We start from the raw sequence: 26403 nt of genomic DNA, 5'->3' as shown, positions 1-26403 counted from the left end.
CAGAGGCTAGTAGCGTCACTGACAGACACCCCCCACACACCCCGTCCCATTGTCCCCGTCCCGCCTTCGGGCCCCTGGTGACGCCCAGGGCTAGCATGAGGCATCCCCCTCTGGGACCCCCCGGGGCTGTGCCCCCTTTCCCCAGCCCCCCACCATTCCCCCTGTGATGCCTGCCCCCCTCCCCCACTATTACCCCTTCCCCAGGCCCCCACCATTCCCCCTGCCCCCCTCAACCCCAGCCCCACCCCTCTCGCCCCATCCCTCCCCCAGCCCCACCAGAACCCCTCCCCCACTATTACCCCTTCCGCCAGGCCCCACCATTCCCCCTGTGACGCCTACCCCCCTCCCCCCAGCCCTCCCTATGGCCCCACCCCTCCCCCCACCTCCTCTCGCCCCTCCCCCAGCCTGCCCCCCCTTCCATCCCTCGGTCCCTCCCTCCCGGCTCTGACGCTCCGCGCAGCCTCCAGACGCGTGTCCCCCCCCAACCCCCCCCGCCCCACTTTCCCGGGCGGCCCCGGCGCCGCCGCGAGCAGCTGGGCGAGGGGCACTGGGCGGGCGAGGGGCACTGGGCGGGGGAGGGGCGAGGGAGGCTAGGAAGGGGGGGATGGGCTAGCAGGTGGGGGAGGGACGCGAAGGGAGGGGGGCTGCCCCCAGGAACGAGCGGGGGGTCGCAGGAGGGTCCCGTTCGCAGCCTGGGGGAGGCTCGGGGGCCGGGGTCTCAGGACGCCGCCCACCGCTTGCAGCAGATACCCCCGCTTGGATCCTGCGGGCAGAAGGTGAGTGAGGGGGAGGGGGCTGGGAGCCGGACGCCTGGGTTCCATCCCCAGCCCTGGGAGGGGGTGGGGTCTAAGCGGTTAGGGCAGGGCGGGGCTGGGACTCCTGGGTTCTCCCTCTGGCTGGAGGGAGGGAGTAGGGCCTAGTGGGTAGACCAGGGTGTATGTTTGGGAGTCAGGACTCCGGGCTTCTCTCTCCGGCTCTGGGGAGCTGATGGGCGGTTTGTTTCCCCAGCCCATCGATATCCTTTGAATTGAGATCCCAGCCCCTAGGGGGCCTGTCTCTCGGGGGCTGATGGGATGCGGGGGGCAGTGCTGGGGGTGGGAGGCTGCCTGGGGGCTATTTACACCACTGACAGCCCTGTCTGTGATCGATGGGGGCTCCTTGCGGGGGTGGGGGCCCTGTAGGGTGGGTGTAGCGTGGGAGGGGGCCAGGAGTCAGGACTCCTGGGTTCCTTGGGCGCAGCAAAGGGTCTAGTGGGTTGGAGTCCTGGCTCCCCCCCCCTTCTCCCAGAGCTGGGGATAGAACCCAGGAGTCCTGGTTCCCAGTCCCCCTCTGCTCTAACCACTAGACCCCACTTCCCCCTTGAGTGTCTGGACCCAGAGTCAGCCCGGTGTGTTATCTGCGTCCGGGTCCCTTCCTGTGGGGGTGGGGAAGGTCGCAGCCCCCAGAGCGTCTCCTGTGCCAGGGAGTAAAGGTCGCTGGCTGGGGAGGGTGTTTGCCAGGCACAGGCCAGGCTCAGCCAGGCAGCTGGCCTCCGGACTCCTGGGTTCTATTCCACCTCTTCCGTCCCTCCCAGCGTCAGTTTCCCCACAGGTACAGGGAGCCTGCCTTGATCTGCTTAAACTGGGAGGCCTGTGGGGCAGGGACTGTGTGCTGCTGTGGGGCAGGGCGGCGTCCAGTCGGGGGACCCTGAGCTGGGTCAGGGGCTGTGCGGAGCTTGGCACGATTTGGGGGGGGGGCTGATCTGGGTTGGGGATGGGGCAGAGGGGGCCTGGGCCGGGAGCCAGGACTCCTGGGTTCTCTCCCAGGCTCTGGGAGGGGCGTGGGGGCTAGTGGTAAGAACAGGGGGCCAGGACTCCTGGGTTCCATCCCTGGCTCTGGGAGGGAGTGGGGGCTAGTGGTTAGAGCAGGGGGCGGTGGGGAGACGGGATCTCTTCCTTCCTCCCCCTCCCTGGGGGTCTGAGATGTCTCCAGCTCCCCCCCCCCACCCCACATGCTGGGGTGCTGGATTGTGACCTCAGCAGCGCATCAGGGGTGAGGTCATCGCGGAGCCGGGGCTGGCCTGGCTGGTGCTGGCAGGTCTGGGCCTCTTGGCAGTGCCCAGGTACGGCAGGTACCCACGATACCCCGCCGGCTGTGCCCCTGGGTAGGGGAAGGGGCCCCTCTCTCCCCCCCCAACCTGTTGGGGTCACTGTCCCAGGCCAGGAGCTCTCCCCGTGGTGCTGGGGCCAAAGGGCTAACAGGGGATACTTGGGGGGCAGAGGGCGTTCGGTCCTGGGGCTGGCACCGGGTCCCCGGCCAGAGGGAGGTTGGCCTATTGCGTGGGTGGGGCGGTTTGAGAAGAGCCGTGAGGCCGAGGAAAGGGGCAGAAAACCTGCCCCAGAGCGAGTGCTGCCGGGAGCCCCAGCTCAGCCGCTCCCCATGGGGCAGTGGGGGGGGGCCTGAGCCCAGCAGTAGGTCCCAACGTGGGGGGGGGGACACACAGACAAATCTGCACCATGGGGGGCTGGCAGCCCGGTTGGGCTGGTTTTGCCCAGGAGGGGAATGACCCCAGGGACAAGTCCCCGGGGGAGGGGGGAGCAGTGGGTGTGGGGGCTGGGAATTCAGAGGCCCCTCTTGGGGGGGCCACGGGGGCTGGATGTTCACGGACCCCTTTGGGGCGGGTGCTGGGGCTCGGTATCCGGGGACCCCTCTGGGGTGAGGCGTGGGGGGGGCTGGGAATCTGGGGTTCTCCCCAGAGCCTGAGGGGGTTTGGTCTCCTGGCTCCCAGCCCCCCCATATCCCTGGACCCCCCCCTTTTAGCACTGGGGTGGGACCCAGGCGTCCTGGCTGTGTTTCGGGGGGGGACAGACGCAGCATGTCAATGCCCCCCCCGGCCCGTCTCTCTCTGCCCCAGCACCTGCTAGCGCCCCCCAGCGATGGCGGAGGCTCACCAGGCCGTGGCGTTCCAGTTCACGGTCTCGCCCGAGGGGGTCGACCTGCGGCTCAGCCATGTGGCCCTGAAGCAGGTCTACCTGGCCGGCCTGCGCTCCTGGAAGAAGAAAATCACCCGGCTACGGGTATGGGGGGGACCCCCTGGGGCTGGGGAGGAGCTGTGGGATCTGACTGTGTGCAGGGGTGGGGGGGAGCTGAGGGGTCAGACTGAGGAGCAAGGGGCTGGGAGGTATCCAAGGGGTGAGACTGGGGCAGGGATTGCGGGCTGGGGGGGGTGAGGAGTCAGGCTGGGGGGCAGGGATCTGGGGGCTAGAGGAGGAGCCGTGGGGTCAGACCGAGCAGCAGGGATCTGGGGTTGGGGGGGGAGCTGTGGGGTCAGACCGAGCAGCAGGGATCTGGGGGCTGGGTGGGGGGAGCCGTGGGGTCAGACCAAGCAGCAGGGATCTGGGGGCTAGAGGAGGAGCCGTGGGGTCAGACCGAGGAACAGGGATCTGGGGGCTGGGTGGGGGGAGCCATGGGGTCCGACTGAGGAGCAGGGATCTGGGGGCTGGGGGGGAGCTGGGGGGTCAGACCGAGGAGCAGGGATCTGGGGGGAGCTGGGGGGTCAGATTGAGGAGCAGGGATCTGGGGGCTGGGTGGGTGGAGCCGTCGGGTCCGACTGAGGAGCGGGGAGCTGGGGGCTGGGGGGGGAGCTGGGGGATCAGACCAAGGAGCAGGGATCTGGGGGCTGGGGGGTCGGAGCCGTCGGGTCCGACTGAGGAGCGGGGAGCTGGGGGCTGGGGGGGGAGCTGGGGGGTCAGATCGAGGAGCAGGGATCTGGGGGCTGGGTGGGTGGAGCCGTCGGGTCCGACTGAGGAGCAGGGATCTGGGGGCTGGGGGGCCGGAGCTGGGTTCCGGCCTGGCCCCATGCAGCCCCCACACCCCGCTGACCCCCTTCTCCCCCCACAGAACAGCCTGCTGACGGGCGTTTTCCCCGCCAGCCCAGCCAGCTGGCTGGTCATGGCCACGGCCATCCTGGCCAGCCAGGCCTCCCGCCTCGACCCCTCCATGGGGCTCATCGGCAAGATCAAGGAGCACCTTCCCGCCAGGTTGGGGGACAGTGGGGCTGGGCTGGGGGCCATGGGGGGCTGGGCCAGGAAGGTGTATGGGGCTGAGGGAAGGGGGCTGGGATGGGGGGCACAGGCATGGGTGTGTGCATGGGGGGGGTCAGTGTAGGGGGCACAGGGCCAGGGAAACATAGCGGTGGAGGGGGCAGGGCTGGGAGTTCAGGGGGCATTGGGGAGGTCATGAGGTGCGGGACCAGGGAGGTGTGTGGGGCTGGGGGCTCAGAGGGGCAGGGCCAGGGAGGTGTGTGGGGCTGGGGGAGGGGGCCAGGGTTCGGGGTTTGGGTGGCATGGGGGGCAGGGTTGGAGATGTGGGGGGAAGGGGCCAGGGCTGGGAGGTGCATGGGGGACAGAGCCAGGGAGGTGTGTGGGGCTGGGAGAAGGAGGCTGGGCTGGGGGCACGGGGGAGGGCATGGGGGGGCAGCGGCAGGGCCAGGGAGGTGTGTGGGGCTGGGGGAGGGGGGCAGGGCTTGGGGCTCGGGGGGCACTGGAGAGGGCATGGGGGGGCAGGGCCAGGGCCAGGGAGGTGTGTGGGGTTGGGGGAGGGTTCCGGGTTTGGGGGGCATGGGGGAGGGCATGGGGGACTGGGCCAGGAAGGTGTGTGGGGCTGGGAGAAGGAAGCTGGGCTGGGGGCACAGGGGAGGGCATGGGGAGGCAGCAGCAAGGCCAGGGAGGTGTGTGGGGCTGGGGGAGGGGGCAGGGCTTGGGGCTCGGGGGGCACTGGGGAGGGCATGGGGGGGCAGGGGCAGGGGCAGGGCCAGGGAGGTGTGTGGGGTTGGGGGAGGGGTCCAGGTTTGGGGGGCACGGGGGAGGGCATGGGGGACGGGGCCAGGAAGGTGTGTGGGGCTGGGAGAAGTAAGCTGGGCTGAGGGCATGGGGGGGGGGCAGCGGCAGGGCCAGGGAGGTGTGTGGGGCTGGGAGAAGGAGGCAGGACTGGGCGTGCAGGGGGCACGGAGGAGGGCCTGGGGGGGCAGGGCCAGGGAGGTGTGTGGGGCTGGAGGCTCGGGGGGCACTGGGGAGGGCATGGAGGGAACAAGGCCAGTGTGGTGTGTGGGGCTGGGAGAAGGAGGCAGGGCTCGGGGGGCACTGGGGAGGGCATGGGGGGAACAAGGCCAGTGTGGTGTGTGGGGCTGGGAGAAGGAGGCAGGGCTCGGGGGGCACTGGGGAGGGCATGGGGGGGCAGGGCCAGGGTGGTGTGTGGGGCTGGGAGAAGGAGGCAGGGCTCGGGGGGCACTGGGGAGGGCCTGGGGGGGCAGGGCCAGGGTGGTGTGTGGGGCTGGGAGAAGGAGGCAGGGCTCGGGGGGCACTGGGGAGGGCCTGGGGGGCAGGGCCAGGGTGGTGTGTGGGGCTGGGAGAAGGAGGCAGGGCTCGGGGGGCACTGGGGAGGGCCTGGGGGGGCAGGGCCAGGGTGGTGTGTGGGGCTGGGAGAAGGAGGCAGGGCTCGGGGGGCACTGGGGAGGGCCTGGGGGGGCAGGGCCAGGGTGGTGTGTGGGGCTGGGAGAAGGAGGCAGGGCTCGGGGGGCACTGGGGAGGGCCTGGGGGGGCAGGGCCAGGGTGGTGTGTGGGGCTGGGAGAAGGAGGCAGGGCTCGGGGGGCACTGGGGAGGGCCTGGGGGGGCAGGGCCAGGGTGGTGTGTGGGGCTGGGGGCTCGGGGAGCACTGGGCGGCCCCAGGAGGGCGGGGGGGGTGTCCCTGGGGAGGGGGTCGGGCCGCCCCCCGCTGACCCCCCTGCCCCCCCGCAGCGCCTACCTGTCGGAGCCGGCCCGGGCGGGGCTGGGGGCTCTGGCCTTCGCCACCCTGCTCTGGCTGGGGCTGGTGGTGACCATGCGGGGCGCCCTGCGGGCCCTGCTCTGCTACCACGGCTGGATGGACGAGGAGCACGGCCACACCTCGCTCGCCACCAAGTTCTGGCTGGTACGGGCCGGGGGGCCCCGGGGCCATGTGGGGGGCCGGTATGTCCCGGGGCTGGCGCCTTCTGGGGGACCCCATGGGCGGAGGCTCGTACGGGCCATGGGGCCCCATGGGGGGTGGTACGTCCTGGGGCTCCGGGGGTGGAGGGGGCTGGTCCCTTCCGGGTGGGCCCGTGGGGGGCTGGGGGGGCTATGGAGGGAGGCTGCGGTGGGCCACAGGGGGTGCCCCCATGCCACTGTGGCTCAGGCCTGGCATGTACCACGGTCTGGGGGGGGGGGCGGGGAGGTAGGATGGGGGCTGAAGCTGTCCGGGGGGGGCACGGACCGAGCTGGGCGGGGTGCTGGGGGGCTGGAGGGGGAAGCCCGAGGAAGCCTGGGTGTGTCCTTGGCAGGCTGTGGGGGGAGGATGGGGCCGGTTGGGGGGCTCACTGCTTGGCCCCCCGTCTCCGCCCGCAGGCGCTGGTGAAGATCTTTGCCGGCCGTAGGCCCATGCTGTACAGCTACCAGGCGTCCCTGCCACGCCTGCCCGTGCCCCCCATCAGGGACACCGTGCAGCGGGTGAGCAACTCGGGGGGCGGGTTCTGGGGGCCGGGGTGGGGAGAGAGTTTGGGGAAGGGGGGGTCTGGGTCCTCGGAGGGGGGCTGGAGCTGGTGGCTGGGGGGAATCCTGGGGAGGAGGTCTGGGCCACCCTGGGGGCTGGAGGGAGGGGAAGTTGGGGGGGGTGTCCTGGAAGGAGGGGTTATGGGGGGGTGTTGGGGAACTGGGGGGAGGGTCCTGGGAAGGGGGGTTTCTGAGTCCTGGGGACTGGAGCGGAGGGGGAGTCCGGGGGGGGCACATGGTGGGATGCTGGTGGGGGGCTAGGGGCAGTTGAGCTGACACACCCCGGCTTGGGGGGGGTCTTCCCCCGGCTCTGCCCCCCCAGTACCTGGAGTCCGTGCGCCCCCTGCTGTCGGACCCGCGCTTCCAGCGTGCGGCCGCCCTGGCCCGGGACTTCGAGCGCTCGCTGGGCCCCCGTCTGCAGTGGTATCTGACCCTCAAGTCCTGGTGGGCCACCAACTACGTGAGTGAACCGGCCCCGGGGGGCTTGTGCTGGGCTGGGCTGGGGGGGGCTCAGAAGGGGGGCGCTGTGCTGCACGGGGGTTGGGGGCTTGGGGGGGGGCGTAGTGCTGCAAGAGGAGAGCGGGGGGGGTGTCTGACTCCCTTTACCCTGCCCCCCCCCCGCAGGTGAGTGACTGGTGGGAAGAATATGTTTACCTGCGGGGACGGGGCCCCCTGATGGTGAACAGCAATTACTATGCCATGGTAAGTCCTTTCTGGGGGGGCGTGTGGGGTCCCCCCTTCCTGTACCCTGCTCTGGGCCCATATGGGGGGCGTGTGGGGTCTCCCCTTCCTGTACCCTGCTCTGGGCCCATATGGGGGGCGTGTGGGGTCCCCCCTTCCTGTACCCTGCTCTGGGCCCATATGGGGGGCGTGTGGGGTCCCCCCTTCCTGTACCCTGCTCTGGGCCCATATGGGGGGCGTGTGGGGTCCCCCCTTCCTGTACCCTGCTCTGGGCCCATATGGGGGGCGTGTGGGGTCCCCCCTTCCTGTACCCTGCTCTGGGCCCATATGGGGGGCAGATGGGGGTCCCCCCACCCTGTACCCTGCTCTGGGCCCATATGGGGGGCGTGTGGGGTCCCCCCTTCCTGTACCCTGCTCTGGGCCCATATGGGGGGCGTGTGGGGTCCCCCCTTCCTGTACCCTGCTCTGGGCCCATATGGGGGGCGTGTGGGGTCCCCCCTTCCTGTACCCTGCTCTGGGCCCATATGGGGGGCGTGTGGGGTCTCCCCTTCCTGTACCCTGCTCTGGGCCCATATGGGGGGCGTGTGGGGTCCCCCCTTCCTGTACCCTGCTCTGGGCCCATATGGGGGGCAGATGGGGGTCCCCCCACCCTGTACCCTGCTCTGGGCCCATATGGGGGGCGTGTGGGGTCCCCCCTTCCTGTACCCTGCTCTGGGCCCATATGGGGGGCGTGTGGGGTCCCCCCTTCCTGTACCCTGCTCTGGGCCCATATGGGGGGCGTGTGGGGTCTCCCCTTCCTGTACCCTGCTCTGGGCCCATATGGGGGGCGTGTGGGGTCCCCCCTTCCTGTACCCTGCTCTGGGCCCATATGGGGGGCGTGTGGGGTCCCCCCTTCCTGTACCCTGCTCTGGGCCCATATGGGGGGCAGATGGGGGTCCCCCCACCCTGTACCCTGCTCTGGGCCCATATGGGGGGCGTGTGGGGTCCCCCCTTCCTGTACCCTGCTCTGGGCCCATATGGGGGGCGTGTGGGGTCTCCCCTTCCTGTACCCTGCTCTGGGCCCATATGGGGGGCGTGTGGGGTCTCCCCTTCCTGTACCCTGCTCTAGGCCCATATGGGGGGCAGATGGGGGTCCCCCCACCCTGTACCCCGCTCTGGGCCCATATGGGGGGCAGATGGGGGTCCCCCACCCTGTACCCCACTCTGGGCCCATATGGGGGGCATGTGGGGTCCCCCCGCCCTGTACCCGGCTCTGGGCCCATATGGGGGGCGTGTGGGGTCTCCCCTTCCTGTACCCTGCTCTAGGCCCATATGGGGGGCAGATGGGGGTCCCCCCACCCTGTACCCCGCTCTGGGCCCATATGGGGGGCAGATGGGGGTCCCCCACCCTGTACCCCACTCTGGGCCCATATGGGGGGCATGTGGGGTCCCCCCGCCCTGTACCCGGCTCTGGGCCCATATGGGGGCAGATGGGGGTCCCCCATGTATCGCTCAGTCCCTAACCCCCTTCTCCCCCCCCACCCCCAGGATTTCCTGTACGTCACCCCGACCCCCATGCAGGCAGCCCGGGCGGGGAACGTGGTCCATGCCCTTCTCCTCTATCGCCGTCTGCTGAACCGGGAGGAGATCAAACCGGTGAGGGGGGGGTCGGGGGGGGCATCTGGTCGGGGGGGGTGGTTGGGGGGGCAGAGGGGGGCGGGGTCTCGGCAGGGAGGGAGCCTCAGCAGGGGGTTGTGCCGTGAAGGGGCTGGGGTGTCTAGGGGACAGGGACGGGACTCCCCTCGGCATGGGGCTGCATTACGGGGGGGCAGGGGGCTGGCGTGTCTCTGGGGTGATTGACTCCCCCCGCCCTCCCCAGCTGATGATCCAGGGCACCTTGCCCATGTGCTCTGCGCAGTACGAACGCATGTTCAACACCACCCGTGTCCCTGGAGTGGAGGCAGGTAGGGACCCTCTCTGCCCCCCACCCGGTGAGGGGGGGTCACCTCCCACTGAACCCCTGGGACGAAAACTTTGCCGCAGACTAAATACCCCAAAGATAGCAAGTACACCCCCCCTTACAGCTGGGGGTGCTTGGTCTGGGGTGACCCCCAGAGCCCCAGAGAGAGGTGGGGGGGCTCAAACTGGGGTGACCCCCAGGGATGGGCAGAGGAGACCCAGTGGGAGGGGGCCCAGTGAGGGGGCTCTGAGTGGGGTGACCCCCAGAGAGGGGCTGAGTGGACCCAGTGAGGGGGCTCCGAGTGGGGTGACCCCCAGAGAGGGGCTGAGTGGACCCAGTGAGGGGGCTCCGAGTGGGGTGACCCCCAGTGAGGGGCTGAGTGGACCCAGTGAGGGGGCTCCGAGTGGGGTGACCCCCAGTGAGGGGCTGAGTGGACCCAGTGATGGGGCTCTGAGTGGGGTGACCCCCAGAGAGGGGCTGAAGGGACCCAGTGAGGGGGCTCCGAGTGGGGTGACCCCCAGAGAGGGGCTGAAGGGACCCAGTGAGGGGGCTCCGAGTGGGGTGACCCCCAGAGAGGGGCTGAAGGGACCCAGTGGGAGGGGGCTCAGAGTGGGGGTGGGGGCCCACAGGAGGGGAGCGGTTGGTGCCAGGTGTTTGGCTTGGCAGGGGGACGTCCAAGGGGCACCCCCCCACCCCCCTGCTCCCCCCCAGATTTGCTGCAGCATCGGCAGGACAGCCGGCACGTGGCTGTCTTCCACGCCGGCCGGTTCTTCCGCGTGGGGCTGTACCACGGGGGGCGGCTGCTGGGCCCCCGCGAGCTGCAGGCCCAGTTCCAGCGGATCCTCGACGACCCCACGCCCCCCGCGCCCGGCGAGGAGACCCTGGCCGCCCTGACCGCCGGGCCCCGGTGAGAGCGGGGGGCAGGACGGGACCTAGGGGGATGGGAACTGGGGAGGGGGGACAATGGGCGGGGTGGGAACTGGGGGAAGGAGGGCAGTGGGTGGGACGGGACCTAGGGGGATGGGAACCAGGGGTGGCAGGGCGGGACGGGACTTAGGGGGATGAGAACCGCGGGGGGGGGAGCAGTGGGCGGGACGGGAGTTAGGGGGATGAGAACCGCGGGGGGTGGGAGCAGTGGGCAGGACGGGACCTAGGGGGATGAGAACCGCGGGGGGGAAGCAGTGGGCGGGACAGGAGTTAGGGGGATGAGAACCGCGGGGGGGGGAGCAGTGGGCGGGATGGGAGTTAGGGGGATGAGAACCGCGGGGGGGGGAGCAGTGGGCAGGACGGGACCTAGGGGGATGAGAACCGCGGGGGGGGGAGCAGTGGGTGGGATGGGAGTTAGGGGGATGAGAACCGCGGGGCGGGGGGGAGCAGTGGGTGGGACGGGACCTAGGGGGATGAGAACCGCGGGGGGGGGAAGCAGTGGGCGGGACAGGAGTTAGGGGGGATGAGAACCGCGGGGGGGGGAGCAGTGGGCAGGACGGGACCTAGGGGGATGAGAACCGCGGGGGGGGGGAGCAGTGGGCGGGATGGGAGTTAGGGGGATGAGAACCGCGGGGCGGGGGGGAGCAGTGGGCGGGACGGGACCTAGGGGGATGAGAACCGCGGGGGGGGGAGCAGTGGGCGGGACAGGAGTTAGGGGGATGAGAACCGCGGGGGGGGAGCAGTGGGCGGGACAGGAGTTAGGGGGATGAGAACCGTGGGGGGGGAGCAGTGGGCAGGACGGAACCTAGGGGGATGGGAACCGCGGGGGGGGAGGAATGGGCGGGACGGGACCTAGGGGGATGGGAACTGCGGGGGGGGGAGCAGTGGACGGGACTTAGGGGGATGGGAACCGCGGGGGGGGAGCAATGGGCGGGATGGGAGTTAGGGGGATGAGAACCGTGGGGGGGGCAGCAGTGGGCAGGACGGGACCTAGGGGGATGAGAACCGCGGGGGGGGGAGCAGTGGGCGGGACAGGAGTTAGGGGGATGAGAACCGTGGGGGGGGGAGCAGTGGGCAGGACGGAACCTAGGGGGATGAGAACCGCGGGGGGGGAGCAGTGGGCGGGACGGGAGTTAGGGGGATGGGAACTGCGGGGGGGGGAGCAGTGGGCGGGACGGGACTTAGGGGGATGGGAACCGCGGGGGGGGGAGCAATGGGCGGAATGGGAGTTAGGGGGATTGGAAGCGGGGGGGGAGGAGTGGGTGGGACGGGAGTTGGGAGGGGTTGAGGGACGGGAGACACGTGGGGGGGGACGCAGGAGCCAGGTGCTGGGGGAAGGGTGATTGGGAGCTGGGGGGAGGGGGGATATGGGCACCCAGTGGGGCAGGGGAGGGGGGAGGAGGTGCTGACCCCCCCGTACCCCCCCACAGGGAGCCGTGGGCCCGAGCCCGCCGGTCGTACTTCGGGTCGGGCCGGAACCAGGAGTCGCTCCGGGCGGTGGAGCAAGCTGCCTTTTTCCTCACGCTGGACACCACCGAGCAGGGGCTGCTGGGCCCCGAGCCGGGCCGGGCGCTGGACCAGTACGCCAAGGCCCTGCTGCACGGGCAATGCCACGACAGGTGGGGGACCCCGGCCCCCCGAAGGCCCCCCCGAGCCCCCAGCACCCCCCTGACCCGCTCCCTGACCCCCCAACTCCCCCCCGACCCGCTCCGCCAAGGCCCTGCTGCACGGGCAATGCCACGACAGGTGGGGGACCCCTGCCCCCCTGACTCCCCCCAACTCCCTCCCTGAGCCCCCCAACTCTTCCCCCGGACCCGTGATGCGAAGGCCTTGCTGCGTCTGACTGGCCCCCCAACTCTCCCCTACCCGCTCCCCCTGACGACCCCCCTCCACCCCGCCAGCCTCCTCCCTGGCTGCTCCCATGAGATTCTCCCCTCCCCAGGCCCACCCTGCAGTGCCCCTACCCTTTCCCCCGCCCCCCTCCTTCCTTGGGCCCCGGCCACAGGCCCCCTCTCACCGCGCGGCTGCCCCCTTGCAGGTGGTTCGATAAATCCTTCACCGTGATCATCTTCCGCAACGGCAAGATAGGGCTGAACGCGGAGCACTCCTGGGCCGACGCCCCCATCATGGGCCACCTCTGGGAGGTACGCCCGGACGCCTGGGTTCCTTCTCCCAGAGCTGGGGGGGGGTGACCTGGGAGCCCGGACGCTTGGGTTCCCTCCCAGCTCCAAGGATGGGGGCGGGGGGGGGCGCGGCTGGGAGCCCGGACACCTGGGTTCTTAACTGCCTGTGTCTCCCCCGTCCCCCACAGTACACGCTGGCCACGGACATCTTCCAGCTGGGTTACAGCGCGGACGGTCACTGCAAGGGGGAGCTGGACCCCGACATCCCCCCGCCCCAGAAGCTGCAGTGGGAGATCCCTGGGGAGGTGAGCCGGGGGTGGGGCCTGGGCAGAGGAGGGGCTGAGGGTGGGGTGGGGTGTGGGGGGCTGGTCCCAATAGGGGGATGGAGCCAAAGGAAGGTGGGGGCGGGGCCTGAGGTGGGGGTGGAGCCAAGGAAAGGTGGGGGCGGGGCCTGAGGTGGGGGTGGAGCCAAGGGAAGGTGGGGGCGGGGCCTGGCACGAGCCAGAGGGGGGAGGTCTGTGGTCTGACCCCCCCGCCCCCCTCCCAGTGCCAGCGGGTGATCCAGGACTCCCTGCGGGTGGCTCAGGCCCTGGCCGACGACGTCGATTTCCACACGTTCGCCTTCAAGGACTTCGGCAAGGGGCTGATCAAGAAATGCCGCACCAGCCCCGACAGCTTCATCCAGCTCGCCCTGCAGCTGGCGCACTTCCGGGTACGGCCCCGCCCCACGGCCAGCCCCACGGCCTGCCCCAGCCCCGACAGCTTCATCCAGCTCGCCCTGCCGCTGGCGCCCTTTGGGGTACGGCCCCACCCCACGGCCAGCCCCACGGCCTGCCCCAGCCCCGACAGCTTCATCCAGCTCGCCCTGCAGCTAGCGCACTTCCGGGTACGGCCCCGCCCCACGGCCAGCCCCAGCCCCGACAGCTTCATCCAGCTCGCCCTGCAGCTGGCGCACTTCCGGGTACGGCCCCGCCCCACGGCCAGCCCCACGGCCTGCCCCAGCCCCGACAGCTTCATCCAGCTCGCCCTGCCGCTGGCGCCCTTCGGGGTACGGCCCCGCCCCACGGCCAGCCCCACGGCCTGCCCCAGCCCCGACAGCTTCATCCAGCTCACCCTGCAGCTGGCGCACTTCCGGGTACGGCCCCGCCCCACGGCCAGCCCCACGGCCTGCCCCAGCCCCGACAGCTTCATCCAGCTCGCCCTGCCGCTGGCGCACTTCCGGGTACGGCCCCGCCCCACGGCCAGCCCCACGGCCTGCCCCAGCCCCGACAGCTTCATCCAGCTCGCCCTGCCGCTGGCGCCCTTCGGGGTACGGCCCCGCCCCACGGCCAGCCCCACGGCCTGCCCCAGCCCCGACAGCTTCATCCAGCTCGCCCTGCCGCTGGCGCCCTTCGGGGTACTGCCACGCCCCACGGCCTGCCCCACAGTTGGCCCCCGCCCTATGACCTGCCCCAGAGCCATCCCTGAGAGCTTCATCCAGCTCACCCTCCAGCTGGCGCACTACCAGGTACAGCCCCAGCCCCACGGCCTGACCTGCCCCCCACCCCAGCGGGGCCACGTCCCGGCGCCGGGCGAGGGGGCCCCGTCTAAGCCTCCTCCTTCCCCGCAGGACAAAGGGAAGTTCTGCCTGACCTACGAGGCCGCCATGACGCGGCTCTTCCGCGAGGGGCGCACGGAGACCGTCCGCTCCTGCTCCATCGAGTCCTGCAACTTCGTCCGCGCCATGATGGATGCTGCCCAGAGCGTGAGTCGGGGCCGGGGCAGGGGAGCTGGGGCCTTCCACATCAGGGGACCGGCCCGCAAAAGCGGGACGGAGGCTGTGGGGAGGGGTGAAGGGGGTCTGGATGAGCTTCCCCGTCTGGATGAGCTGGGGCCCCACTGCCCCTGGGCCAACTTCCGGGGGGTTCCCGCCGGCGGGAGACGCGGGTGTTGGAGCAGGGCGTCTCTCTGGGCCACCGTCCCGTTTGTTGGTGGCCTCCAGGGCCCGCCAACGCCGCGGGGGCAGAACCGCTCACACTTCCTTCCCCGGTACGTCCCCGGGCCTCTGCCCGGCCAGCGCTTTGCCTCCAAAGTCCTCGGCTTGCCCCCCAGCCTTGTGCCGGCTGCCTTGGTCCCTCTCCTCTCACTCCCATGTCCGTCCGTTCCCCCCAGACCTCCCAGCGCCTGGCCCTGTTCCGTGTGGCAGCCACCAAGCACCAGACCCTGTACCGCCGGGCCATGATGGGTGCGGGCATCGACCGACACCTCTTTTGCCTCTACGTGGTCTCCAAGTACCTGGGTGTGGACTCCCCTTTCCTCAGGGAGGTAAGTGGGGGGAGGGGGCAGGGCTTGGGGGGCACGGGGGTGGGGCTTGAAGAGGGGCCAGGGTAATTTCCAGGAGGGGGCTGTCTCGGGGCAGAACTCGGAGACCAAGGAGGTGGGGCAATCTCAGGGAGGGGTGGGGCTTGGGGACCAAGGAGGTGGGGCTTGGGGGACCAGGGAGGCGGAGCTTGGGAGGGGTGGACCTTGCGTGGGGGGGGGGCTTTGGGGGCAGGGCAATCGCAGGAAGGGGGCGAGGTGGGGGGAAGGGGATCAGGGCTAGGCCCCCCTGACCCTCCGCGCCCCCGTCCCCGGCCTTGCCTGGCAGGTGCTGTCGGAGCCATGGGGCCTCTCCACCAGTCAGACCCCCATCCAGCAGTTCGAGCTCTTCGACCTCAAGAAACATCCTGATTACATCTCCTGTGGGGGCGGCTTCGGGCCGGTGAGTGCCGGACGCCTGGGTTCTATCCCGGCTCGGGGAAGGGGAGTGGGGGCGGCTTCGGGCCGGTGAGTGCCGGACGCCTGGGTTCTATCCCGGCTCAGGGAAGGGGAGTGGGGGGCTACAGGCTGGAGCAGGGGGCCCGGGAGCCAGGACTCCTGGGTTCTCTCCTGGCTCTGGGTGGGGAGTGGGGTCTAGTGGTTGGGGCCGGGGGGCCTGGGACCCAGGACTCCTGGGTTCTCTGCCCCCCCAGGTGGACGATAACGGCTACGGGGTGTCGTACATCATCATTGGCGAAGACCTGATCACATTCCACGTCTCCTGCAAGTTCTCCAGCCCCGAGACGGTGAGTGGAGCCTGCCCCCCTCCCTCCCTAACCCCCCCCCATGGCAATAACCTCGCCCCCCCCCCCCCCCAGCTAACCGGTCCTGTCTTCTCCACCAGGACGCTCACCGCTTCGGGGCCAACATCCGGACGGCTCTGCTCGACCTCCGGGCTCTCTTCAACCTGCCCACCAAGTAGCCTGAAGATGCGCTGCGGGGGGGGGAATGGCTGGTTTTCCCCCCTGCCAATAAAGCGATGGGGCATGGAGACCCTGCTAGGGCATGGGCTGTGTTTGTATTCAGAAACCCCCCACTAGTGCGTCTGATGGTGGGAGGGAGTGCAGGAGTGGGCGGCTGGGGTGACTGCCGGGGGCAGGATTTGGCCCGGGGGGTGTTTCCCCGTCCTGGTGCTGGCTGGTACAGTTGTGTGGGGGTGCTGCTCGGGATGGGTGCAAAGCCCCCAGCTCCTGCTGGCCCCCCATTCTACAGAGCCCCCCCCCCACAGCTGAGACACTGATTGACACTTCACCTATCCTATGGGCCCCCAGGAAATGGGGGGAGACTTTGCCATACTCACCCCCCCCAATAAAACAAAATTGGGGTTTTCAGCTAAGGCTGCAGCCATTGAGGGGGTGTCTGTGGTAGGGCCCCCCCAGTTCTTGAGGCAGCTTCGTACTTGTTTGTGAAGGGGGACTCTGAGGGGGGCAGGGCCCACCCGGGGGCCGAGACTGGAGTCGCTGGCTGCAAATGCGGACAGGCAATAAAGATCCAACAACAACAAATGTGAGAGACCTGGGGAGGGGGACATCTAATGACCCCCCCCCACCATGACGGAGGAATCTGCCCTAGAGCAGCATCAATACCCTACAGCAGAGCCCTGGGTTGATGCCCCCCTGCCCCGAAGACCCACACATGCACACGGGGCCGGAGACGCGGGCCCAGGGCCAGGGCAGGCGCTTTATTGGTGGCTGCGGTGGGAGTCAGCGCTGCTGGGGTGGAGGCGGTGCTGGAGGCTGGGCCCCCCCGTCCTGGGCCAGCTGGGCCTGCAGGGAGCTGAGCCGGGCATGGAGGGGGTCCAGGCCGGGGGGCTTCTCCCTGCAGGGGGCAGAAGGAGACAGCATTTGACAAGGGGTCGCTCCTGCGTAGGAGAGAAGCTCCCTCCCGGCTCAGGTAAACTGAGTCAAAGTGGAGGACTGAAGGGTCGGTTAGCAGAAGAGTCACGCAGGGAACAAACCGGCAGAGGAAACACAAGGTGGAGAAATGCAAACTGATGCCCGCTGGAAAACAGAATCCCGCCCAGCCGTGCAAAACCCCGGGGGCTGCATGAGCTGCTCCCGCTCAAGGTGCAGCAGGGCCAAAAAAGCCAACCGAGCGCAGGGGTGGAGAATCTGACTCGGGCAGTATTATTCACCCCGTCACTGCACACAAGAAACCAGGGCCCCCCCCAGTGCAAGTGCCCGGTGGCAGGTTTAAAACAAACAGGTGGAGAGGTATTTCTTCGCCCAACACGTCCCTATTAACCTAGGGAACTCCCTGCCAGGGGAAATTGAGGCCAAAACGATAACTAGGTTCAGGAAAGAATGAGAGCGGGAGGGTGGGTCTGTCAATGGCTATTAGCCAGGATGGGCAGGGACGCAGCCCCATGCTCTGAGGTCCCCAAACCTCGGGAGCTGGGACCAGCTGCCGGGACTAATTGCGTTGGGGCCTGTTGGCAAACAGGACGCTGAGCAAGATGGATCATTGGTCTGACCTGGCTTTCCGCTCCCTCCGGCTTTTCCTCCCTCAGCTGCTGGTACCTGGCTTTCTTCTCCCCTGCCCCCCAACTCTACCAATACCCCTCAATCCTGACCCACAGCCCCTTGCTCTCCCAGCCCTGGGGTCACCCCATACATACAGAGGTGAGAGTGGCAGAGTGACCCCGGTTGCTCCATGTCCCGGGGAGCTCCTGTGGCCCTAGATTCCAGTGTCGGGTAGTTCCACTGGCCCTTCTGCCCCACTGCGGGGAGAGGGGGCTGCGCATTACTCACTGGGGGCTGAGCCGGACGCGCTCCACATAGGTCTTGGCTCTCAGGGCTTCATCCTGTGCCAGGCGTAAGTTGGAGCTCAGGGTCTCCGCTCGTGCGTGTGTGTCCAAGGCGGCCTCCTCCAGCTCCTGCCCGGGGGTGTGGGGGAAAGAGACCTCGTTACGTGGGGGAGAATGGAGGCCATGGGGGGAGCAGCGTGGGGGCAGTGGGAGGCCCCCAGTGTGGGACAGGGGAACTGGGTGGAGCAGGGGGGGCCTGGCTGGAGGACCCAGCCTGCGAGGGGTCTTGCAGCAGGGTGCCCCTCTCCTGCCATGGACTACTTAAGTGGGGGCTTGGGGCCGTGAGAGACACCCTGGAGCCCCACATCCTCCTACCCCCAGCCCCATACCAGGATCTTGTTCTGCAGCCGCTGGCAGGCGGGGCAGGGGGCCGGGGGGAGCCCGCACTGCCTCAGTTCCTCCAGCAGGGGCGTCACCGCGCGCTCCACCATCTGCCCCAGGCTCTGGGCACTGATGCAGCCCTGGCTGGGGGACAGGGGGGAGACAGGTCACAGAAAGAGCACGGCGGCGCCCCTCGCTCCCGCCCCCGCCGGCGCCCCTCACTCCCTCCCCGCAGCCCCCCGCCAGCCCGGCCCCGCCGGCGCCCCTCGCTCCCGCCCCCGCCGGCGCCCCTCGCTCCCGCCCCGCAGCCCCCCGCCAGCCCGGCCCCGCCGGCGCCCCTCGCTCCCGCCGGCGCCCCTCGCTCCCGCCCCGCAGCCCCCCGCCAGCCCGGCCCCGCCGGCGCCCCTCGCTCCCGCCCCCGCCGGCGCCCCTCGCTCCCGCCCCGCAGCCCCCCGCCAGCCCGGCCCCGCCGGCGCCCCTCGCTCCCGCCCCGCAGCCCCCCACCAGCCCGGCCCCGCCGGCGCCCCTTGCTCCCGCCGGCGCCCCTCGCTCCCGCCCCGCAGCCCCCCGCCAGCCCGGCCCCGCCGGCGCCCCTCGCTCCCGCCCCGCAGCCCCCCGCCAGCCCGGCCCCGCCGGCGCCCCTCGCTCCCGCCCCCGCCGGCGCCCCTCGCTCCCGCCCCGCAGCCCCCCGCCAGCCCGGCCCCGCCGGCGCCCCTCGCTCCCGCCCCGCAGCCCCCCGCCAGCCCGGCCCCGCCGGCGCCCCTCGCTCCCGCCGGCGCCCCTCGCTCCCGCCCCGCAGCCCCCCGCCAGCCCGGCCCCGCCAGCGCCACTCGCTCCCGCCCCGCAGCCCCCCGCCAGCACCCCTCGCTCCCGCCCCGCAGCCCCCCGCCAGCCCGGCCCCGCCGGCGCCCCTCGCTCCCGCCCCGCAGCCCCCCGCCAGCCCGGCCCCGCCGGCGCCCCTCGCTCCCGCCCCGCAGCCCCCCGCCAGCCCGGCCCCGCCGGCGCCCCTCGCTCCCGCCGGCGCCCCTCGCTCCCGCCCCGCAGCCCCCCGCCAGCCCGGCCCCGCCGGCGCCCCTCGCTCCCGCCCCCGCCGGCGCCCCTCGCTCCCGCCCCGCAGCCCCCCGCCAGCACCCCTCGCTCCCGCCCCGCAGCCCCCCGCCAGCCCGCCCCCGCCGGCGCCCCTCGCTCCCGCCCCCGCCGGCGCCCCTCGCTCCCGCCCCGCAGCTCCCCGCCAGCACCCCTCGCTCCCGCCCCGCAGCCCCCCGCCAGCCCGGCCCCGCCGGCGCCCCTCGCTCCCGCCCCGCAGCCCCCCGCCAGCCCGGCCCCGCCGGCGCCCCTCGCTCCCGCCCCGCAGCCCCCCGCCAGCCCGGCCCCGCCGGCGCCCCTCGCTCCCGCCCCCGCCGGCGCCCCTCGCTCCCGCCCCGCAGCCCCCCGCCAGCCCGGCCCCGCCGGCGCCCCTCGCTCCCGCCCCCGCCGGCGCCCCTCGCTCCCGCCCCGCAGCCCCCCGCCAGCCCGGCCCCGCCGGCGCCCCTCGCTCCCGCCCCGCAGCCCCCCGCCAGCCCGGCCCCGCCGGCGCCCCTCGCTCCCGCCCCGCAGCCCCCCGCCAGCCCGGCCCCGCCGGCGCCCCTCGCTCCCGCCCCCGCCGGCGCCCCTCGCTCCCGCCCCACAGCCCCCCGCCAGCCCGGCCCCGCCGGCGCCCCTCGCTCCCGCCCCGCAGCCCCCCGCCAGCCCGGCCCCGCCGGCGCCCCTCGCTCCTGCCCCCGCCGGCGCCCCTCGCTCCCGCCCCGCAGCCCCCCGCCAGCCCGGCCCCGCCGGCGCCCCTCGCTCCCGCCCCGCAGCCCCCCGCCAGCCCGGCCCCGCCGGCGCCCCTCGCTCCCGCCCCCGCCGGCGCCCCTCGCTCCCGCCCCGCAGCCCCCCGCCAGCCCGGCCCCGCCGGCGCCCCTCGCTCCCGCCCCGCAGGCCCCCACTCCATTCCCCCAGCTGCTGGTACCTGGCAGAGCTGGTGGGGGGCCGGTCGGGCAGCTCCAGGGCCCTGAGGCTCCCCAGCTGACGGGCCACGTCCTCCAGCAGCGGCTTGACCTGCCGCAGCCCCTCGAGGTCGGCGCGGAGCTGGCTCAGGGCCTGGGCCGTGCAGTTCGCCCTGCCGGGAGGGGGATTGCCTGAGTCTGCCGCCAGCCTGAGCCCACTGTGGCCAGGGGGCGAGGGGAAGGGGAGGGTATGGAGCCGAGGGAGGTGCCCTGGGGTGTGGGAGGGGGCAAGGGGGGGTGCCCTGGGGGCAAGGAGGTGGGGGGGGCAGTGCCCTGTGGGGGGGACCTACGTACGTGTTGAAGGCTTCGTCCAGCCGCCCCTGGAGCTCCTGGTGCCCCCGTTGCCACCGCACCCCAAGCCGCTCGATGGTCCGCAGCATGGCCCCCTGCCTGGGGAGAGGAGTCAGGGGGCTGGGCTGGCAGGGATCCCCCACAGCCGCCCGCCAGCCCCCTGCCTGGGGAGAGGGGTCAGGGGGCTGGGCTGGCAGGGATCCCCCACAGCCGCCCGCCAGCCCCCTGCCTGGGGAGAGGGGTCGGGGGGCTGGGCTGGCAGGGATCCCCCACAGCCGCCCGCTAGCCCCCTGCCTGGGGAGAGGGGTCGGGGGGCTGGGCTGGCAGGGCCCCCCCCCATAGCCGCCCGCCAGCCCCCTGCCTGGGAGGGGAATATAAGGAGGCCCCCAGCCCACAATCTGGTCCCCTCGCCCAATTCCCCCCCACCCTACATGACCCTGGCCTGACTCACCAGCCTCTCCCCCATAACCTAGGGCCCCTCCCACCCCCCATATCTGCCCCTCCCCTCCCCTCACCTGGATTCCTCCAGCGCAGAGCCCGGCTCCCTGCCCTGCACCCCCTGCGGGCTGCCGATGGGATCTGTGGGGCTGCCCCCTGCCAGGTCCCGGCTGTGCTTGGAGATCTCCGTGGCCACGTGCTGCTCCGGTTCCTGCCCGCCGAGCTCCCCGCCCTGCGCCTGCTGCTGCAGCGTCCGCAGCTTCTCCTGGGGGCAGGGCTGTGAACTTCCCCGCAGCAGTGCCCCAGCTGGGGACCCCAGAGCTGCGAGCTTCCCCCAGCAGTGCCCCAGCCGGGGACCTGGCCCTGTGAGCTTCCCACAGCCATGCACCCTCCAGGGACCCTGGTGCTGCAAGCTTCCCCGCAGCAGTGCCCGAGCTGGGGACCCTGGTGCTGTGAACTTCCCCCCAGCAGTGTCCCTAGCCGGGGACCCCGGCGCTGCAAGCTTCCCCCGAGCAGTGCCCCAGCCAGGCAACTGCAAGCTTCCCCCCCAGCAGTGCCGCAGCCGGGGACCCTGGCGCTGCAAGCTTCCCCCCAGCAGTGCCCACTCCCCCATGCTCTCACCTCCAGCAGGACGGAGCTTTTCTTGAGCGCATTGGTCTTGATCTCAGCGTCTTCCACCGACTGGCTGACCTTGCGGCAGCTCTCCTGCATTGCAGGGTGGGAAGGGGGTTAGCACCCTGGGGAGCTGGGTACCCCTCCCTGACGTGGGACCCCTCTCACCTGGAGCTGGGTGCAGTACTCCTCCAGGTCCTCGGCCTCCCTCCGCCGGCGCTCCAGGTTGTCACACAGCATCGAGCATTCGCTCTGGTGGGGGGGCAGAGTGGGGGGTGAGCGGGGGGAGGTGTCATGGCGGGGGGGGGGAGGGTCAGCACTGGGGGGGGAGGGTCCATTACCCCCCTGGCAGGGACCCTCTGACTTGGGGAGGGGGCACAACCTGGGCCTGGAATAAGGGGCCCTGGGGGGGAGGGCAGAGACGGTGAGGGTGGGGACCCCGGGGCGGGTGGACAGATCCGGGGCAGAGGGGCACAGACCTGGAGGCTCTGCACCCGCCGGTTGACCCGGGACGCCCGCTCCTTGAGGCTGGTGACGGAGTCCTTGGCGCGCACCAGACCGCTGTTCACCATGTCCTGCAGGGGGAGACGGTGAGGAGGGGAGTCGGGGGGGGGAGACCTGGCACAGACCCCCCCCAACCTGGGACCCCCGGCACAGAATTCCCCCCCTCCCACCGACCTGGGACCCAAGGAGCAAATTCTGCCATCCCCTGTATAGGGCAGGGTCGGGGACGGGGGGTGTCCTGCCAGGGTAGGTCCCTATGGGGGTGGGAGAGTTCCCAGGTAGGAGGGGGATCCATGTAGAGGTCAGTGTTAATTGGAAGGGGGGTGGAAGGGCCTGAGGGGAGGGGTTTCCTGATGGGGGAGGTCTTGGGGGGCTCTTTGCACATGGGGGGGTCAGTGTCCCCAGGCAGGGTTGGGGGGGTCTCACCAATGGGGTGGGGGGTTGGTGCCCCAGGAAGGGTCCCCGTGAAGTGGAGATGGGGGCCTCACCAGCAGGGTGGGGAGTTGGGGTCCCCAGGTGGGTCCCTAGGGGGTAGGGGTCTCACCAGCGGGATGCAGGGGGGGTGTCTTTGCACATGGGGGGGTCAGTGTCCCCAGGCAGGGTTGGGGGGTCTCACCAACGGGGTGGGGAGGTTGGTGCCCCAAGAAGGGTCCCCGTGAAGTGGAGATGGGGGCCTCACCAGCGGGGTGGGGAGTTGGGGTCCCCAGGCGGGTCCCTGGGGGGTGGGGGTCTCACCAGTGGGGTAGGGGGTCGGTATCCCCAGGCAGGTCCCTGGGGGGTGGGGGTCTCACCAGCGGGGTGCAGGGGGTCGGTGTCCCCAGGTGGGTCCCCGGCAGGGTGGGGAAGGGTCTCACCAGCGGGGTGGAGGGGTCGGTGTCGTCCTCAGACCAGGCGGGGTCCCCGGAGGGCAGGGGGGGGCTGAGGGGGGCGGCCCCCCGCCCGGCCCCGTCGTCCGTGGACTCGGAGTCGTCGCCCGTCAGGTTCAGCAGCGAGACGTTGGTGCAGGCTGAGGAGCGCTTTAAGTTCAGGCGGCCGGGGGGGGCCTCGCTGGCCGGGGGGGGCTCCACCCTGCGGGGTGGGGGGCAGAGGTCAGCCACACGGGCCCCTGAGCCCCCTTCTGCCCCCCCCAGCCAGTGCCACCCCCCCTCCACCCCCGGCCTCAGCCCCCCCCCCCCCAGGCCTGACCCATGGAAGGACACGGCTTTCTTCTTCCTGGGGAAGGCCTTGGGGCTGGCTTTGCCCAGCAGGTCCCGGGTGCTCTGGGCTCGGGTCTCTGCCCCAGAGGGGGGGTCTCCAGCTTCGTTGATTTCCTTCGACTGCCAGATGGTTTTCACGACCACGTTGGCCATGGTCCGAACCAGGCCGGGCCCCCAGGGGCTCCACCGGCGAGGGCCGGGCCCTCGTGCCAGGGGCAGGCTGCTGGTGCCAGGGGGGTTCACTCGAGCCAGGGGCTGGAGCTCGGTACCGGCCCCTCGTGCGAAGGGCTCTCGCCGCGACTCCTCCCGGCCGCTCCCTGTGACCTCACAAGTGCCGCGTGCCATCGGCCCCCGCCCCCGCCAGCAGAGCTCTATGAGGTCACCAGGGCTCTTCAAGCGGAAGGGGCTGGTGTGTGTGTCATAGCGCCCATACTGCTGCGTGGGAAGAGCTGCTTCCTGGCAGCCCGAAGCAGGGGGAGGGGTGGGGGATTGTTGCTGCCCAAGGGCCTGATCCCACAGTCAGTAGCGGTGGGGCCGAGGGCAGAGGGGAAATAGAACCCAGGAGTCCTGGCTCCCAGCACCCCCTGTGCTAACCGCTAGACCCCACTCCCCTCCCAGCACCAGGGAGAGAACCCAGGAGTCCGGTGTGTCTGCACTTGCAGGCTGGGCTTGCTGTTAGGGCTCCTGACTGGGCCTGGGCTGATCTGAGTCTGAGTCCCTGCTAGCTGGGCCTCAGTTTCCCTGTTTGCGGAATGCAGCATTGTGCAGCAGGGGGAGGCCAGGGAGGGGGCATGTGGGGCACTAGCATTGGAATAGCATTTGGGAGGCCCGGAGCCAGACACCCTCCTTCCCCCCGTGGTGTCACTCTTTCTCCAGGGTCAGGCCCATGGCTTCACCCACCCCTCAGGCTGGACTTCTGGGCCTGCAGACCCCTGGCTGCCCCCCATGAGCTCCACCCAGTGAGTCCCACTGAGCCAGACCCCAAGGAAGCCTGGCACCATCGTGGGGAGCAACATGCCCTGCCACCAGCTGGCACCTGGGTGGGTTTAATCAGCCGACTGGACCCAGTGCAGGAAAGCCTTGGTCAGGCCAGAGAACAGACAGAATTGGCTGTGTCGAAGCAGGACTGTTCTTAATGTTTCATCTGAATACTGTGGGGGTGCCTCAGTTTCCCCTATGCAGTTCTTAAGTAGCTAGGGGGTGGGATAAGGGTGTACGATCATTGCAGAGCCCTAGAGTGCAGGGGTCTGGACACAGAGAATGGCCGACACCCTGTTTCCTGACAAGTGGTGGGAGCGGTGGGATGTACTGCACCCCGTGGACGGCGCTTACTGCAGTAAGTGACTGGGGAGCAGTAAAACGAAGGGGGATTGATGAGGACCAGGAGTGCTAAAGTCAGGGGCGGAGGAGCCTGCGGCTTGGCCCTGGGAGAGAGAAGGACTTTTGCAGTAACAGGGTTCCCCGGGGGATTGCAGCGAGCGGCCCCAGGGTCGGAGGAGTCTGCGGCTCGAGGTGGTGACCTCGAGAAGGGCTGGCACACAAGGGGTTCTCACTGGAAACCGTGGGGGAGCTGAGAGCACACAGGCCTGTGAGTCCACAGCAACTTGGGAAGAGCGGAGTGACGGCCTGTCGCCGTCTCCTTAAGAAGGACATTGTAACCCTGTGCAGAGAGGGTTGAGCCTTGGAAAGTTCACCAAAGTTCATCGTGCAGCTGGAGGAGGATGACCGCTCTCAGGGACAGATTCCTGACCCCAAATGGGGCTATAGCAGGATCTGGGAGCAGCTGGAGTGGGAGCCAGTGTCATGGAGTCCCTGGGCGATGCTCTGGATCTGCTCCCCATGAAGCCAGGCAGGACTCTGGGGCAGTCGCCTTTCCGTGAGCAGCCTGTCTGCAGGACACACAGCTCCCCCGGCTCCACCTTCCTGGGGCTGACCTCGGAGCATTCAGCCTCCCCTGCCCCTCCGTGCGCTTCCCACAGCGAGTCTGCCCAGACGGGGCTCCTGGGGAAGCCAGAGGGTCCTGCCCCCCAACTCCACAGTCAGACGTGACTCTCAGCCAGCCAGTAAAACCGAGGTTTATTAGACGACAGGAACATGGTCTAACACAGAGCTTGTAGGTGCAGAGAACAGGACCCCTCAGCCAGGTCCATTTTGGGGGGCCGTGAGCTAGACAACCACGTCTGCCCTTCACTCCATGTCCCAGCCAGCCCCAAACTGAAACTCCCTCCAGCCCCTCCTCCTCTGGGCTTTGTTCCTTTCCCGGGCCAGGAGGTCACCTGACTCCTTTGTTCTCCAACCCTTTAGCTCTCACCTTGCAGGGGGGAAGGGCCCAGGCCATCAGTGGCCAGGAAACAGGGTGTCGGCCATTCTCTGTGTCCAGACCCCTGCACACACCTGCCCTCTAGGGCTCTGCAGTGATCATACACCCTTATCCCACCTCCTAGATACTTAAGAACTGCCTAGGGGAAACTGAGGCACCCCCACACTATTCAGAGGAAACATTAAGAACAGTCCCACTTCATCACAGGCAGGCATCCCCAAGACTCCTGTCCCCAACCAGATGAGGGTCTTCATGATTGGGTTCCCCATCGGGGGATCGGAGACGGACGGGATTGGAGCTGAGTCCAAGAGAGCAAGAGGACTGTGAGAGACAGTGAGAGCCCGAGAAAGAGCTGCAGAAGCAGCAGCAGCATGAACTGGCGGTGGGGGAGCGGAGAGGCCTAGGGGACCTCCCCGGGGTGAGTGGGGATAGACCCCGGGGGGCCAGTTCCACAGGGAACCTCAAGACTAAATTGCTGCCCTTGGTTAAGGAGGGGGGGTGGATGCCACCCCACTGCCTTTGAGCAGGCTGGAGATTTGAACCAGGGGGACCCTGTGGAAAAGCCCCGGTGTCCAGCTCCCTTGATGGGTCCCAAGGCCACAAACTCCATCAGCCAGATGGGTGGGGAGGTGGACAGGCTCCCACTCCTGACCCCAACCTATATGTCTGTGTGGAGTTTCCTGGGGTCAGGCCCCTCGGACCCCCAGTGGGGGCGGAAGGTGATGGTCAATGGGGAGACATTTCTGGGGTGGCGAGATCCTGGGTCAGAGAGAACTGGTGTCAGGCCCCGGGTGGTGCAGCCTCAGAGGCTGAGGGGCTGGGTGAGCTGGGTGAGGGTCCCAGGGATGAAGCCCCTTGCCCTGCCTGGCAGAAGCCCGGGGGCAGCTATTTGGCAACCAGAGGGCGGCACCTTCCGGCCCAGCGGCCGCACCAGGTCCATGGGGACGAGAAAAGGGGAAGCAAAATTAGGAGACCAGGGGAGGGATGGGCCCCACTAACCCCAAATAGGTGGGGCCAGAACCCAGGCGTCCGGGCTCCCACCCACCCCCCTAACCAATAGCCCCCTCCCCTGCCAGAGAACCCAGGAGTCTGGGCTCCCCTAAATAATAGCCCTGTGCAGACCCAGGAGGGGTAGGGCTGGCTGGTCGTTGGGGTTCTCCAGGATATCTGCTGTGAGACCCTGTTGGGGAGAGACTGTGTCTCTTTGGAACAGGATCCAGGCCCTGCTCCTGTTTGAATTTCAATCCAGGGAACCAACCGACTGAGAGGGAAATGGTCAGTGAAAATGCAGATGACCTGGCTGGCAGCAGGGAGGAGCCGCTAGGCTCAGGCTACCTG

The 26403-nt window shown here is 70.2% G+C and overlaps 2 protein-coding genes across 7 annotated transcripts; one reads left to right on the top strand and one right to left on the bottom strand.

Moving 5' to 3' along the window:
• Window positions 1-671: 671 nt before the first annotated feature.
• CPT1C (carnitine palmitoyltransferase 1C) lies at window positions 672-15548 on the top strand. Of its 6 annotated transcripts, none has more exons than XM_073321827.1 (19): window positions 672-776; window positions 2894-3056; window positions 3880-4019; window positions 5776-5947; window positions 6400-6501; window positions 6866-7003; window positions 7168-7245; window positions 8752-8859; window positions 9083-9167; window positions 9830-10070; window positions 11521-11709; window positions 12129-12234; window positions 12402-12518; window positions 12761-12925; window positions 13823-13957; window positions 14365-14517; window positions 14840-14953; window positions 15204-15296; window positions 15395-15548. In XM_073321827.1, exons 2-19 carry the CDS (start codon window positions 2916-2918, stop codon window positions 15470-15472), a joined length of 2355 nt encoding a protein of 784 aa, XP_073177928.1. In that variant the 5' UTR covers window positions 672-776; window positions 2894-2915; the 3' UTR covers window positions 15473-15548. The 6 variants fall into 6 exon arrangements, with proteins under 6 accessions (XP_073177928.1, XP_073177932.1, XP_073177927.1 ...); XM_073321831.1 differs by lacking the exon at window positions 672-776 and adding an exon at window positions 1257-1590 and having other exon boundaries at window positions 14840-15018; XM_073321826.1 differs by lacking the exon at window positions 672-776 and adding an exon at window positions 1261-1590.
• A 678-nt stretch (window positions 15549-16226) lies between these two features.
• TSKS (testis specific serine kinase substrate) lies at window positions 16227-22898 on the bottom strand. Its single transcript, XM_073321832.1, has 11 exons — window positions 22735-22898; window positions 22404-22617; window positions 21525-21620; window positions 21214-21297; window positions 21055-21138; window positions 20511-20698; window positions 19999-20094; window positions 19668-19817; window positions 17686-17821; window positions 17301-17425; window positions 16227-16368 (listed from the first exon to the last, which is right to left on the bottom strand). Exons 1-11 carry the CDS (start codon window positions 22896-22898, stop codon window positions 16254-16256), a joined length of 1452 nt encoding a protein of 483 aa, XP_073177933.1. The 3' UTR covers window positions 16227-16253.
• Between the last annotated feature and the right edge of the window lie 3505 nt (window positions 22899-26403).

This window comes from Lepidochelys kempii, chromosome 23 (genome assembly GCF_965140265.1).
Source record: "Lepidochelys kempii isolate rLepKem1 chromosome 23, rLepKem1.hap2, whole genome shotgun sequence".
NCBI classification, from domain to species: domain Eukaryota; kingdom Metazoa; phylum Chordata; order Testudines; family Cheloniidae; genus Lepidochelys; species Lepidochelys kempii.
Note: the sequence above shows the minus strand (reverse complement) of the source record. Positions and strands in the feature narration are given on the sequence as shown.

What these genes read in the sequence shown, in the direction of transcription:
- CPT1C (XM_073321827.1), top strand. Translation starts at nt 2,916, where the DNA reads ATGGCGGAGGCTCACCAGGCCGTGGCGTTCCAGTTCACGGTCTCGCCC. An exon ending in TCAGGGACACCGTGCAGCGG is followed by an intron (nt 6,502 to 6,865) that starts GTGAGCAACTCG and finishes CTGCCCCCCCAG; the next exon opens with TACCTGGAGTCCGTGCGCCC. An exon ending in AGTGGGAGATCCCTGGGGAG is followed by an intron (nt 12,519 to 12,760) that starts GTGAGCCGGGGG and finishes CCCCCCTCCCAG; the next exon opens with TGCCAGCGGGTGATCCAGGA.
- TSKS (XM_073321832.1), bottom strand. Translation starts at nt 22,898, where the DNA reads ATGGCCAACGTGGTCGTGAAAACCATCTGGCAGTCGAAGGAAATCAAC. An exon ending in CCGACCCCTCCACCCCGCTG is followed by an intron (nt 21,621 to 22,403) that starts GTGAGACCCTTC and finishes CTCCCCCTGCAG; the next exon opens with GACATGGTGAACAGCGGTCT. An exon ending in CGCGTCCGGCTCAGCCCCCA is followed by an intron (nt 16,369 to 17,300) that starts GTGAGTAATGCG and finishes TGCCCCCTGCAG; the next exon opens with GGAGAAGCCCCCCGGCCTGG.